Source organism: Chiloscyllium plagiosum, unplaced genomic scaffold (assembly GCF_037043375.1).
Source record: "Chiloscyllium plagiosum isolate Xiang-an unplaced genomic scaffold, Cpla_swu_hap1 HiC_scaffold_69, whole genome shotgun sequence".
Classification (NCBI taxonomy): Eukaryota; Metazoa; Chordata; class Chondrichthyes; order Orectolobiformes; family Hemiscylliidae; genus Chiloscyllium; species Chiloscyllium plagiosum.
Window position 1 is genome coordinate 68,871 of NW_028270208.1, and position 15,819 is coordinate 84,689.

Consider the following 15,819-nt stretch of genomic DNA (forward strand, 5'->3'; position numbering starts at 1 on the left):
GACACTTGGCCACTTTTATCCCGGTTTTCTTCAAGCCCCTGTTCGAGGGCATTTTCCATGGGAACGCACTCTCCTATCAATATATTCCATCAGCTTTGTACTTTTATGTAATGGTAAGTATGCTTTACCCGGACCAATCAAAAACAGGCGCTTATATTATGGTTATCGATATCCAATCACATTTGGTCATTCTGGTTATTTCACTTATCTCACCTTATTGTATTCAGTGAAAGACAGCTGCTAATCACTTGTCTCATTGTAAAATACAATTTCTGGCAGAGAACGTTTTTATCCTCAGTCGTTATCTTGACCATTATCAGAATTGTACTTTTATCCTTGTTGTAAAGGTTTTTCTTGCCCTTTTTCTGTGACTGTTTCTGTCTGTGACAGTTATACAGTCTCCCACTCAGGTTGGCTGAACGGCTGGTTTGTGATGCAGAGGGATGCCAACAGCGCAGGTTCAATTTCCCCACACTGACAGAGGTTACCATGAAGGGGAAGCTCTCTCACCCTCAACCCATCACCCGAGGTGTGGTGACCCTCAGGATAAATCACCACGAGTGGTCTCACTCTAATGGCAGAGCAGTCCCATGGTCCTTTGGAACGCTATTATATCACTGTTAGCTTTTTAAAATGTTTTCTAGATTATCATTTCGTTTTGCCATACGTTCTGGAGCAGTGCCATTTTGTACCACTGTCAGCGTTTCCCCATGCTGCACATTCCTGCCCATTCCCAGATAATCGTTGACTATATTATTACTTTATGAACCTTTTGTCTGCGCCTCAAAACTATTCAATATATCTGCCTTTATAGCGCTGTGGAGAAGAGAGTTCCAAAGACTCACCACACTGAGAAAACAAACAAACAAAAAAATCATCTGGGGCATGTGGTTACTTTCTGTCTACTTATCCGAGAAAGGATATAATTACTTTGGAAGCGGTTCAGAGATGTTTCACTTCATGTATTCCAAGGTAGAACACCTTATATTATGGAGTCTTTAACAGGTTTCTCTTATTGAAATATACAACACCTTGAGGAGAGTGGATCAGGTCGATACCCACTGGGTATTTTTATGGACTAAACCTGTTGTCATTATTATACAATCTCGACCGTGTGGAAGCATTCATTCTGTCGATCAAATCTGCACTGACCCACCGACCAGCGTCCCACCCAGACATAACCCCCTACCCTATCCATGTAATCCTGCATTTCCCATGACTAACCCACCTAACTGACACATCCCTGAGCACTATGGGCAATATAGCATGGCCAATCTACTCGAAGCTGCACATCATTGGACTGTGGCAGGAAACTGGAACATTGCAAGGAAACCCACATAGATACATGGAGAATGTTCAAACACCACATAGAGTGTCACCTGACGTTGGAATTGAACCCAGCTCCTTGGTGATGTGAGGTAGCAGTGCTGACAACAGATCCACCATGCTGCTCCGTTAGCTCTATTAATTACAAGTGGCTGACCAATGAAATCTGCCTGACATGTTCCTAGCACTGTGTTTGACCCTGTCTGAAAACTTTATCATCGGCCATATCACCAACCTGTTTACATGTAAGATTTGTTAGGAACAGTGAAGGAGTGGGACGAGAAATAGAAACAGTGACATTTTCCAACCCCATTCAGAACCGGAGTGAGGAGAAATTCACCAAGTGGGATTTCATTCAAGTGGGAATTCTCTTTTCCATAAGCTTGGGATGGCTGAACCTTTATATTATATCAAGGCTGGCTTCGTCTGATTTTCCATAGACAGGTGAATCAGTGATAATGGTGCATGGAGAGAAAAGTGCAGCAGGGTCCACAATGAGATGAGCCACGACCTTATTTACTGGTGGAGTAGTGTCAAAGGCCCGTATAGCCCACTCGTGTCCCTCAGCCCTGTGTTCTGATGTTCCATTCAGCCCTTCGGACCTTCGGACAGGGGCAGATCAAGGCCACTTCCGATTGTTAGGTGTAGTTTCAGAAAAGTACTTGGAAAATCCAGGCTGGGTCAGGAAGTGACCCCTTCACCCCAATCCCTCTCTCCAGGCCTCCCCTCTCTGCATCTTCTGCTCCAGATGTGGGTCATGTTACAGATCCAGATTCGGTGTGAATACAGCCATCTACCCGCATCCAATGTTAACTCAAACAAATCCTCTTCTCTCCCTGAATGCAGCAGCGTACAACACCATTTTCAGGACACAATGAGTTAGTTTCCAAAAGAACGTAAGAAATACGAACAAGAGCAGGATATTCGTCCCCTCAAGCCTGCACTATCATTTAACCAGAACACGGCTGATCTACTTCAGGGCTCAACTTCAATTTCGTGTTACCCCCTATTACCCCTCATTCGTTGATATGTCAAAACCCAATCCACCCCGTCTGTAAATACATTCAGTGACCCAATCGCCACACTCTCTGGGTTAGGGATTTCAAGACATTCACTACCTTCTTAAAGAAGACATTTATTTGCATTTCAGTTTGAAATCGATATCCTTTATTCTGTATTAACATTCCTGTGTTCGGGATTCTGTCCTGAAATGGATCCACATTCTCAAAAGCTACCTTGTCAAGCCCCCTCTGTGTCTTCTGCATTTCAGTAATATTATCTTCATTCATTTCAACCAGAATGAATAATGCCTCACCATTTTAGATGTACTCAATAATTCAACACGATCATTTCAGGAACCTGCCTAACGAATCAGCGTATTTACTTGCTGCATCAGCATGCTGACGTTATGCTTCAGATACAAGAACAATTCCATCCCTTTGCACTGCTCCTTTTGTGGAAGTCTTCTCCTTTAAATAACATCTGCCTTTTGGTTCTCAGTGTCATCCTCAACCTCGGAAGTACATTTCACTCAGCTCCTGCCGTCAGGCTATCAGTATAGACTGCAAATAAATGTTGCCATTGGACTGATATTTGTGATACTCCAGCTGATACATTTTACCAGGGAGATCCATTACCCCTGACTCTCTGATTTCTATGTGTTAAACAACCGTTATCCCATGTTAATATTTTATCTGTCATACTATGAGCTTCTGTCTTATATAACAATTTTTATTTTGTGATACTTTGTGGAAAATGTCTGGAAAGCCTCATGTCTGCCAGTACCCCTTTATCACGCCCTCTTGTTCCATTCTCAGGGATCTCCAGAAAAGCTCTGCATGATTTTGCAGGTAAAATATAGATCCCCTTTCACAAAACCATGCTGCCACAGTGTGAAGATTTTCTAAATGCCCTGCAATGTGTTCCTTAATAGCAGAGTCTCGCATATTCCCAGCAATAATGGTGAGGCTAAATAGTTCCTGCTTTCAGTCTCGCTCCTTTCTCGAAGACAGGCGCCACAATAGAGGGTTTCCAGTTTCGCTGGAACACTCCTGTAATCCAGAGAGTTATGGAATATTTCACACAGTACCTCCAGTCATTCTGGAATCACTGCTTTTAAAACCAACAATGAATTACTGCTTCGAGGAGAAAGTGAGGACTGCAGATGCTGGAGATCAGAGCTGAAAATGTGTTGCTGGAAAAGTGCAGCAGGTCAGGCAGCATCCAAGGAACAGGAGAATCAACGTTTCGGGCATAAGCCCTTCTTCAGGGCATTCCCTCCGAGCATCATTTTGATTACATCATTGAAATACTGTGAGGAATGACGTAAAATTCTGGTGTTGATTATCTATCTGCTCCCTCTGGGCACACCCTCCAAACGTCCTCATTCATCTTGAACTTTCTTTATAGACATAGAAAAGCTCGTGCTGTTTGTTGTTATATTTTTTGCCAATTTGCTTACATCATATCTTTTCTTCCTTTTTCGTCGCTTTCTAGATTCATACAGTCATATAGCGCACAAACAGACTCTTTGGTCCAACTTGATCACGCGGACCAGGCTTTCCAATCTAACCTAGTCCCATCTGCTTGCATGTGGCCCATATGCTTCTGAACCTTTCCCATTCATATGTTTGTCCAAATGTCTTTGAAATGTTGTAGCTGTACTTGCATCTACTACTCTTCATCTGGCAGCTCCTTCTATACACACATCACCTTCTGTGTGAAAACATTATCCCTTCGTCTCCTTTAAATATTTTCCATTTCACCTTAAAGCTACGTCCTCTAAATTTAGACTCTACTATCCCGTCGAAAAGACCTTGGCTAGTCACCCTATCCATGCCTCCATGATATTATAAACTTCTAGAATGTCACCCCTCAACCTCCTACACTCCATCTGATACGAGCTTCAAGAACAAGCATTTTAAAGTAAGCAATACTAATTTGATACAGTATTCAAAATGACAGGTAAACAACACTCAGCCCAAAGTTCATACTGTGATTTGTTTTTTCTCCATGTTACAATACTAAGGTAGCGTGAAACTCGTACTAGCGCCAATAAGACATCAAGTACCTGAATTCTTTTGTCTAAAGGGGCTGATGATCTCCACAGTGAAAACGTATCTCTGGCCAGATCTATGTTAGAAAAGAAATTCTTATACTAGACGGTCAACATGCAATTGCCTTTAGCAGAGTGAGATGAAGGCTGAGTATACTTTTGGAAATTTGGATCACAGTGTGAATTCAGTGCAAAGGGGAAGAGGTGTTTTCAATATGGTTTACTCCAAGAAGGAAACTTTCCGGAATGAGATGTGAGTGGGAGGTGTAAAACAGCATGAATGGGGAGGCCGAACCACACTGAGACTAGAGGCAAAGTGACAGCACAAAACGTAGATTGATGTTTGGGCAGGGAAGGTGGACTGGATCAAAGAGCTTCAGGTGAAGGGGGTTGGGACCATAATGTGAGAAAATGTGCTCTGTAATGTGATAGGGATAACCTGGCAGCAGGAAGGGGAGACGAGCAGGGAATGATTGGAGTAGCAATGGCAGGCATTTCTGGGGGTAGTTCAGGAAGCACAGCTGAAATTCATGTCCAGTATCTGCTCATGGTCCCTGGAATAAACATTCTCAATCTGGCCCTTCACTACTGCTTATCAATTAGCAAATTAATAGTATCCTTGACAGCTTTTGTGTGGTCACCTTCTTATCGAGTCCTTCTTTTTGAACAGAAACAATTATTTCTGAGCATTATGTGATATCTCCTTGAATGTCTGCCCATGTATACCCACTGACCTTCCCCTGGGTGTATTTCCACATCGCAATTCAAACTAGATGTGAGACAGAAATCCGCAATTTGTATGCTTGGTTCTTTTCAAATATTCAGGAGGAACTTCTGCATGTGGCTAAACACATGATCAGCGGAGGCTGACTCCATTCTCCCAGTTTCTCCATCTCTGTTGTTTTTGGTTAATGATGCCATATACCAGTGGGCAGCCGCTGACGTGAGCTCCTTTTCCTTCAAACCTGAAATCCCCAAACTCCGGTAGACTGAGCCTTCAGCTGTGACTATCCCGTCTCCCTCACTCCTGCCCTCACTCCGTCCACTACTTCCCAGAACAATGATAGACCTCCCCTTGTCCTCACTTCTTACTGCACTAGAATCACAGAATCATACTTCCCCACTTCAACCACCCTCCAGCAGGACAGCACCATGAAACACATCTTCGCCTCCTGTCCACTGTCAGCAATTCACAGGGACCATTCCCTCTGTGACACCCCCCATCATTCCGAACACTTCCCCACTCCCCCATGGCACCTTCCCATGCAATTGCAGAAACTGCGACACTTGCCCATCACCTCTTCCCTCTTCACTGTCCAAGGTCCCAATCACACCTTCCAGGTGAAGCAGCATTTCACTTGTACAGTTTCAATCCAATCTCCAATCATTGCTGCTCACAATTCAGTCTCCTTTACATTGGGGAGACCAAACAGAGACTGCATTGAGGAATATTCCCACTCTGGAGGAATAATCCTGACCTTCTCATTGTTTCCAATTTTAATAATCTACCGTGCTCTGATGCTAACATTTCAGTCCTGGGCAGATGCAATGTCTCAATGAAACACAACCCAAACTCGAGTCACACCTCAGTTTGCACTTTGGAACGTTACAGCCTGTAGGAGTTAATATTCAATCCCATAACTTCACAGCCTAACCCCAATATGGCCATTCTCTATTTCTATGACCTTGTGTGATTGTGTCTTCTTTATCTTGCACTCAATAGAGAGAACCCCTTTCCCCCATTCGCATCTTAATTGAAAGCTATTTCACATCATCTTCTCGTTCACCACTGATAAAAATCCGGTTATATTTTGCCATGCCCTCTTTTCCCCGTCACCGACCCCCTCATTTCTGTCAACGGATTAAAAAGCTCAGGTTCCAATCCTTTCCAGCTCTGAAGAAGTGTCACACTAGATTTGTAACTATAACTCTGTTTCATAGTCTCTGCAGATGCTGCCCCTCCTGTTGAGTTTCTCCTGAAATAAATAGGCACAGAACACATTTTCAATTAAACAAATACCGACGGATACTGGGAATAAAAATGCAAGTTTTAAGGGAGACACTGCGAGCTTTGTAGAAGGGTGACTGGACCTGAAAGATCAACTTTACATTCACTCCACAAGACGCTGCCAGACCCGCTTAGTTTCTTCAGAAATTTCTGTTTTTGAACAAGTTCCACAGACGTGTGTCAAAGCTGCTCGAACGCCCTGTCCGACATGGATCGTTGTACACCAGAAAGTGGACAATAGCACTAGGTGCACACGTTCATTGCCACTGCCACTAAATAAGGTTTTCGCATCAACACAGATGATGGCATTATGGGAATTGAAAGTAATCAAATGAATATTTTAAAGGGTTTTAGGAAGGTAATACATTGGAGGCCATGACATCAAGGATAGACCCTCAGTGGAATGAGAATATGAAAATGGAAGTGTTCCTACATCACAAACCAGAGCAGGTCACTTAGTACAGGGCTGATTGGTGAATGGGGCTCGGTGCGAACTGTGGAACAGTCAGTAGAATTTAATTGCAGATATTGCAACTCAAACGGGGCATTCATGTGCTGCTGTAGCTCACAGTAGCAGCAGCAGAATTGTATTCAATCGTAATCTGTAACTCCGCCCTCAGGATAATCCCTCAGTCTACCATTACCATCAAGCCAATCTATGGTTCAGTGACAAGTGTGGCTGAACATGCCAGAGTCACAACTATGTGTACCTAAACCTGATGATAAACAAAAATTCTGTACAGCTACAGTGACACACCCGTACTCCTGTACACAAATCCTCCAAAATGAAAGTCAACAAACCATATATCTTCCTAAGTGCTTCTTCTTCCACAATGAAACCGTCACAGAAGCGTAGACACTGTTCTATCAAAAAAAGCATGATCTATATTAGTCTTACTTTCTTGCATGCGATCCATAGCCATAAATGTTATGACACTTCAAGGTTTGGTCCAATTACTGTTTAATGGTTGCGAGATTACCCATCACAACTACCTTCTCAGGTAGTTTATTCATGACCCCAACACCTTCTCGGTGAAAAACAATCCTCAAATCCTCTCTAAACCTCAAACCCTTCAGTTCAAAAGTCTGCTGCTTGTTCTTGGTCCTTTGACTAAAAGGGACAACTGCTGTCCAACCATCATGTCCATGCCCCTCGTAATCTTATCCTTCTAAATCATGTCACCTCAGCCTTCTCAGCTCCAAAGTAAACAACCCGAGCTTATTTAGCCTCTCTCCATAGCTGATATGCTCCATCCTGGTGAATCTCCTCTGCAGCCCTAGAGTGCAATTACATCCTTCCTACAATCCCAGAACTACACATAGTATTCCATTTTGGCCTAACCAAAATCTTGTATAACTCTTACAATCTATGTCTCGTTGAATAAAAGCTATGCCAACAGTCGCATGTAACTACTTAGCGAACCTATTACCCTGTCCATCACATTCAGGGATGTGTGGAGAAGCACCCTCCGAGTTTCCTAGTGTGCTGCCATTCATTAAGTTCTCCCCTATCTGGTTCCTTCTTCCAAAGTGCGTCACCTCATATTTATCAGGATTGCATTTCATCTGCCATCGATCTGCTCATCTGACCATTCCATTTGCATCTTCCTGTAACATAAGACCTTCCTCCGAGCTGACGACCACCTGTCAAATCTTTGTTTCGAACATATAATTATTTATTACACTCCCCCCACCCCCCTCCACTTTCACATCTACATAATTTATGAATACCACAAATAATCAGGGTCACAGTATTGATACCTGTGGTACACCAGGGGACTTTGGTCTCCAGACGCACAAACAGCCTTCTCCCACCATCCTCTGTCTCCTGCCACTAAGACAATTTGAATACCAATTGCCAAGATACCCTTGATAGCGTGAGATTTTACTTTCTTTATCAGTTTCCCCCGTGCGGCTTTGTCAAAGGCATGGCTGAAAAACCATTTAAATGACCTCTTCGAACAAAAGTCAATAAAATTCGTTCAGTATGACTTCCCTCTGATGGCTTCACGCTGACGATCCCTGATCAAACATTGTACAGAATTAATACACTCAGCCATTAATTCCTCTTACACAGCAATTGGAGGAGATCTTTTGCAGTTTTGTGCCTGTTTCACAGGAATTGAAAGGGAATGTGCAGGTTATAGATAGGGAAGAACTTAGAATAACCAACTTCACTAGGGAATGGAAAGTATTGGGCAAATTATTGGGATTGAAGACAAATTGTTAGAATCTAGTATGAAGGAATTAATAACGGGAGATTTTCAAAGTCACGCCACGATCCGTGACAGTTAATATAGTATTACTAAGGATAAATCATGTTTGAATGATTTGACTAACATTTTAAAAATGTGACAAGCAATGTGGACAAAGGAGATCCTACAGATATATTATATCTGGACTTCCAGAAGCAATTGCAAAACGTGCCTCACAAAAGACTAATAGGCAAGACAAGAGCACATTGTGTTAGAAAAGAAATGCTATGAGAAAGGACTGGCTAACTAATAGAAACCATGATACGAAGATGCTGGTTTTGGACTGGGTTGGACAAGGTCAAAATCCACACGACACCAGATTATAGTCCAACAGGTTTATTTAAAAACACTAGCTTACTGTGAGCTGCTTCTTCACCAGGTGTTAGGGAGAGAAGAAGACCTTAGAGACAGGATATATGAGGAAAAGATCAAAGTGTGTACAACTCTTGCACATGAATTGAACACACCGAAGATGGCTCTTAAATCTTTATTCTTTTCGAACGGGAAGGCTGGTTTAGCTTGATTAATATGCAAGTCTCTGCGTTTTTTTTTCAAGTCGCTGCCTCGAGATAGCTTCTGGTATTATCGATGGAAAGAAGTTGACACCTCCGGTCAGACAATGTATTTTAGGCATGAGGTCTTGTTTAGAGTCTGACTGCGTCTTCACCTGGAGTCGGACTAGGTTTATTTCCAACGTAGGAGGTGATGAATACCACATTGTCCAACTGACTACAAATTGTATGTTTTTGAATAAAATAGATTATGTATGCAAATACAATTGTGCAAGTGTAAATTCACCCTACAAATTTATATGCATACGTATGCGTCTATATGTGTTTGTGTGGTTGTGCGTGTGAAAGAGAGAGGAGTGTGTGTGTGTGTTTCTGTGAAGGGGAGAGAGAGACAGTATGTGTATGCGTGAGAGAGTGAGGGCAAGTGTATGTGTGAGTGTGGAATGGAGAGGAAGAGAGGGTGTGTGTATGTATGTGCGCATGTGAGATGGGAGAGTGTCAATGTGTGCGTGGAGCAGATAGGGTGAGTGTGCACCGGTGTATGTAATGAGGAGAGTGACAGTGTGTGCTTCTCCAGGATAAGACAAAGATAGATACGACAGATTCTTTTCCTCACAGATGCTCTCTCCGTGGTTTCAGAGCTTATCGTCTCTGCAGCCTCTGCTCCATTTGATGTTCACATTGCAGACCCAGAAGCTCTAACTACAGTCCCCATGCTCCATGCAGATTTGGATCACCAAATCCTCAGGACTCCCTGAATGTCTCAGGCAACTCACAGCACAACCTCCAGCAAACTATCCCCAGCACCTCCACTAACATTTCAATAACAGGAGTCAATCACAAGCCCCTCAGCTACAAGTGTTTTAAGAAGGCAACCTCAACCCTACAATTTCCTTATATTAAATGGAGACATGAATTGGATGTTCCAGATGTGTTGTGACTGGTCAAACCACTCAATGTTAAGCTCAAAGCATTCAACCACTCTAGTTAAAACAAAATCACCGAGATGAACAATTTAGGATTGCTTCTTTATTGGAACACTTATGCAAACAATAGATGCAATGCCTTCTACTAATTAACTGTGCTGATACAGGAACATCCCACAAACATACCCCTTGGCAAATAGGTAAATTCAAGCACAGAATCTTTCGTGCAGTTCTCCAATCCAGGAGGAAGCCGCTTCAAGAGAGATCTCACAGAGAAGAGCAGCGGTGGATAATGTATTGAAGCTTCCACCCCTTCTGGGACCCCGAGCAGCTTCTGAATGCTGCAGCTAAGAACAAAACGAGGAAACCTGGTCTGGGAGAGCTGGCCACTGCCCTTCCATTGTTACGACCGGTTTAATAAAAGGTCTCCTCAGTTATTTAATTTAGCCGTTTTCAGTAGGCAGTTCTCCACCTCTGCCTTTAAGACCTCTCTTAAAAAAAAACCTAAGAGAAAATAACTTTTTTAAAGTGACAGTTTCATAACAACTCCCCGTTTAAAACAAAATGAACCATCCATATACAAATATTGCCTCATTTTAAATCCTTTATTCTAACTGTTTTAGTAGACTACAATACATATATATTGCATTGACACGAAGCGTGTGAACATCCACAACTCCATTCTATTTCAGTCAGTTTAATTGCGCCTAAGAACGCCTCTGCATTTCTTCATCCAAGCCTCAGCAACTTGTCAGCAAGTACGGTTTCTCGTCCTGTCACCTGTATAACTTCCAGATTGAATGCCAACAATAATAACCTCTATCTGAACAGACCGGAAGTTTTCTCCCTAAATTTCTCCAATAACGTTTAGGCGTTATGATCGCATATAGATTTGTGTCAGGCATGTTAATTCCAAGTTAAATGCTGAAATGTTGCAATGCCAACAGCAAGCTCAAGGCCTCCTACCCAATTGTGAAATATTTTTGTTGATGGTTTCCCTGGACACTCCAACCACACGTTACATAATGGAGCAGCTTACATCTCTCTCACAGTCCTTCTGAATGACATGTCTCCTCATGTCTCAGCTTAAAAACATTTACATACTTGGGTACCTCTTAATGCTGCAACCTCTTCTCCTCCTACTCCTGGCCTATGCCAGTAAATCTTACTCGCACAAGTATATGTTTTAAGAAGGTCTCGCACATTCTTCTCAATCCCTCACAGAAACCAAACTTTGATTTATAGGCCAACTGAAAATCATCAGCCATTTCAGTTCTCATCTTGCCATTTTAACTCTCTGCTCTTCCACACGAGTTCTCACGACTGAAGGAAGTGAATTCTTGAACATCTCCAAAATAAGAATCTTTCTAACAGTGCCATAGGTTGCTCTCTTTTTAATACCCTTACCCACCTTTCAAAATTACTCTGTTTGATTCTTTCAAACTCAATGTACATTTAACCAGGGACGCTTTTTTAGATTCCTGAAACACTGTCTGTAGCCTTCTGACCCAAGCTCATATGCAATTTGATGGCTTTCTTCACCTCCTCATACTGGCCAGATACCTCTTCCGAAAGGAATGCAAATACCTCACTCCTTACATCGACCAGCTTTGTTTGGATCAACTAAATCCACATAGTCACTGTCCACTGCATTCGTTAGCCACTTTCTCAAATAAAATTATAAAGGCTTCTACGTCCTTCTCATCAAACGTCGACAATGCTTGAATGTATTTAAACAGATCCCCATCAGGCCTTTGACTCCCATAGGGTTTCTCATTCTCACTATCCTCCTCATTCAGCCTACCATCTACCTTCATCTCCATCCTGCTAAGTCGACTGTCCTCTCTAATTGCTAACTTATAAAGTTGAAACTCTCTCTCTTCCTGTTTTTCTTCTTTCGTTTACTGTCTTTCTTCGTCCTTGCCTTTTCTTTTAATTCTACTTTTAATAATTTTTCAAACTGTTTCAATACATTTTCATGTTCAAGCTGCCTCATCTGCAATTGAAGTCTAGCCATTTCCAAAATTCTGTTGGTGTTTCAACCAAAATTTAAATGCCAAGCTCTAGCTGCAATTATCTCTCCTTTTCTCACAAAACAAACTCCAGCTTGTCTGACAATGTAGATGTGAAATGGGTGTTCCAGATGCGATATGGCTGGTCAAACCACTCAACTTCAAGCAAAACACAATTTAATTAAACACTCTAATAAAAACACACACAAAAAGAAGAGGAATTAAGAATGACTTAACTATTGGAAACCTTAACAGAATAATAAATACAGTACCTTCCACGAATGAACTGTTCCAATGTAGAAACATCCCATAAACTCATCCCTTGGCAAAAAGACACATCCAAGGCCAATCAGTCTTGCATGCAGTTCTCCAATCCAGGATCAAGAGAGATTTTAGGGAGAATAGCAGCAAGGGGTCATTTACTGAATGATGCAACCCTTTGCCGAACCCAAGCACCTGGTGACTGTTACAGCTCAGAAAAACTGGAAAGCCTGATTTGTGAGAGCTGGCCATTGTTATCATTATTTAAGAAAAACCTAAAAGCCTCTTAAATTATTTACTTCAGCCGTTTGCAGAAGGCAGTTCGGCATTTAAGTGCTGTCTTTAAAGAAAAGGAGCAAATAACCTTTTTTTAAAGGGGCAGCATTGTGAGAGATGTTAGATACCTGGTCCTTTACAAGGGGTGTCCTCGTGTTACTGACCACATGATCAGCTCAGAGGGACAAACACAGACGTCAGACGTTAAGTGGATTGGTACAGACTAAGTTTCAAAAACGTGAGTCAAGCTGCTGAATCACCTTCCAACATGGAGCACCACATGGGGCACACCGGAAAGTGAACAACAGCCCGGCACACTCCAACTTTCGCCCCCCCTCCCCCTCCCATGGAACACCACATGAGACACACCACGACGTGAACAACTGCCCAAGACACACCATTTTATTGCTTCTGAGTTTCACAATGTCAGCACTCAATACACGAGGGAGCTAAAAACCAAGGCCAGGAAAGATACAAAGGGACAGAAAGATTCACATTAAAGACAGACACAGATAGTTAAATAACTGAGAACATGTTGTGGAAATATGGAGAAAAAGTGGGACTAACTGGAGAATTGACCCCTTAGAGAGCAAATATTACAAGAATGAGAACATTGAATAAAGGTATTTTCACATCAGCTTAAATGAATTGTTTCTGCATTTGCTTCACAGAACACTTCAAACAACATAAGCAAGGACAAGATGACTAACACGGATAGCTGTGCAGACTGTGCTGGTGCATTACTCAGTAACCTGGATTATCTGCCCAGCAGGAGGAGCATTGCTACCATTTATTATCATATGGGGACGATACACACATCAAATACACACAGCAGGGGAAGGTTTCTATCTCCATTGGACCAGAAGAAGGTGTGTGTGTGTGTGTGTGTGTGTGTGTGTGTGTGTGTGTGTGTGTGTGTGTGTGTGTGTGTGTGTGTGTGTGTGTGTGTGTGTGTGTGTGTGTGTGTGTGTGTGTGTGTGTGTGTGTGTGTGTGTGCGTGCGTGCGTGTGTGTGTGTGTGTGTGTGTGTGTGTGTGTGTGTTTGTGTGTTGTGTGTGTTTGAGAGAAAATACACTTGAAGGGACAATCAAGATAGAAAGACTGAGGTAAGTTTCATGGACAGATGAGTTAAAGTGCTTGAGAATATTAAAATAAAGGCATTGGTAGACACCATAGCGAGATAGATCAGCATGCACAGGAATGTCAGATATATAGTAGTTTGGTATGAGTTCGAATCAGATTTGTTTCTACAGGTTTCAAGCTGACAGTGTCAGCAGCAGATTGTTGTCATCATACAGTCTGTACTTCACAGCTCAAGGTTCAAACAGCAGATGAGTTAAGCCAATGAAGTACAATCTGGAGCATTGTGTAGTCAAAGGTAAGAATGGTCAGGGCATTGTGTCAGGAATCAGCTTCACCAAAGTTGTGATTAGTCTGCTTTAACCACCACCTGTAAATTCACCTCCAAGCCACTCATACCCTGACTTGGAAATATACATTCGTTGGGTTAAAATCCTGGAATTCCTTCCCTTTTGGCATTATGGGTCAACCGACAGCAAGTGGACTGCAGCGATTAAAGAAGGAAGCTCACCACCATCTTCTCAAGGGCACGTAGGAATGGGTTATCAAGGCTGGCCAGCCAGCAATGTTCAAGTCCCAGAAATGAATGAAAAAAATATTGGCCAGGAATGAGATGGAGTCCCAGGAAAGAATTGGAGTTTGTAAACATAATAGTGGGCAATGACCTCCACGCTCCCAATATTTAAATAACAAGGGCAGGGAGACAATGGTTCACATCTGAAACTGAGTACGTCAACATAGAGACCCATGAGTAACACTGCCAGAAGCAAGGAGGGAGAAAGTAAATGATCAAGTTCCCTGATTCATTTCGTCGTGATCTGCAGAGTGAATATCTGGATTCAGAGTCTCAACATGAAACAATAATAGTGACAAGAAGTGAAGACTATATGAAAGAACAGTAATGCAGTCACAGTTGGTTTATAGAAAAAAAATATCTGGACGCTGAGACTTACCAAAGACACCAACGATAGACAGGAGAGGATAATAAAAATGTTGAATAATGCGAAGTGCATAATAGATTCTTGAATCTAATGGCAACCAATCATAATATTTAGAAATAAGCCAAACATAATAGAATAAAGTCCTGTCCATTTTTGTAACATTCCAGTTCAACATTCTCAGATTCGCTTCCATTGTAGGGACAATGCAGTCTAATATTCTCAGATTCGGATCCATTGTTGTAACATTCAAGCCGAATGTTCTCAGATAATGATCTTTCCTCCCCCTCTTTCTGGAGCTGCTGATCCCTGTCAGTGCTGTCGGCGATGCTCCCGCTCAGACTATGGCAAAATACTTTGAATGGAGCCCATTTATCATTTGAAGATGGAAAACTTCCATTGGGATAATTATAATCCATGGAGGACTGACATTAAACACAGTCACTGAACAAACATGTCCCGTTAACCATTTCCTTACAGAACATTTCATATCACAATAAAAGGGAATATTTAATGAGTCTGGATGGAATAGATGAGGGTTAATGACGGACGGACTATAAATCTTCCATTTTTTTACTTTTGTCTTGCATGTGGGAGTATTGCCAGACCACTGCAGGGCTGTAAATGTCCCACTCTGTTTCTATAGGTGAGAGGGATAAAATAACAGAGCAGCTGCATAAAATGTCTGGTAGGAACATTTCTGGATACATTTACTCAAAGGAGAAAGTGAGAATTGAAGATGCTGTAGATCAGAGTCGAGAACGTGGTGCTGCAAAAAAAAAAGCGGGTCAGGCAGCATCAGAGGAGCATCGACATTTCTTGTGTAAGTGCTTTACCAGGAACGAGGCTTATGGCTCAAGGGTACTGAGAGATAAATGAAAAGGGGATGGGGTTGAGGGAAGATAGCTGAGAATATGATAAGTAGATAAAGTTGGGTTTAAAGTTGAGATGTTGGAGAGGAGGATGGAGCGGATAGATGGGAAGGAAGATGGACAGGTAGGACAAATCATGAGGAGGTGCTGAGTTGGAAGTTTGGATCTGGGATAACGTGTGGGGAAGAAAAATGTGGAAACTTGTGAAATCCATACTGATCCTATGTTGTTGCAGGGTCCCAAGACAGAAGATGAGTATTTCTTCCTCCAGGCGTCGAGTGATTAAGATTTTGGGATGG

General features: G+C 42.3%; 1 protein-coding gene across 1 annotated transcript in view; it reads right to left on the bottom strand.

The window, feature by feature from the left end:
• LOC148134148 (putative G protein-coupled receptor 139) overlaps positions 1-14,802 on the bottom strand; it is an 80,095-nt gene extending 65,293 nt beyond the window's left edge. Inside the window, exon 1 of the mRNA XM_087985682.1 lies at positions 14,664-14,802. Within this exon, the coding sequence (XP_087841808.1) occupies positions 14,664-14,802 (139 nt within the window). The remainder of the gene's footprint in view (positions 1-14,663) is intronic.
• Between the last annotated feature and the right edge of the window lie 1,017 nt (positions 14,803-15,819).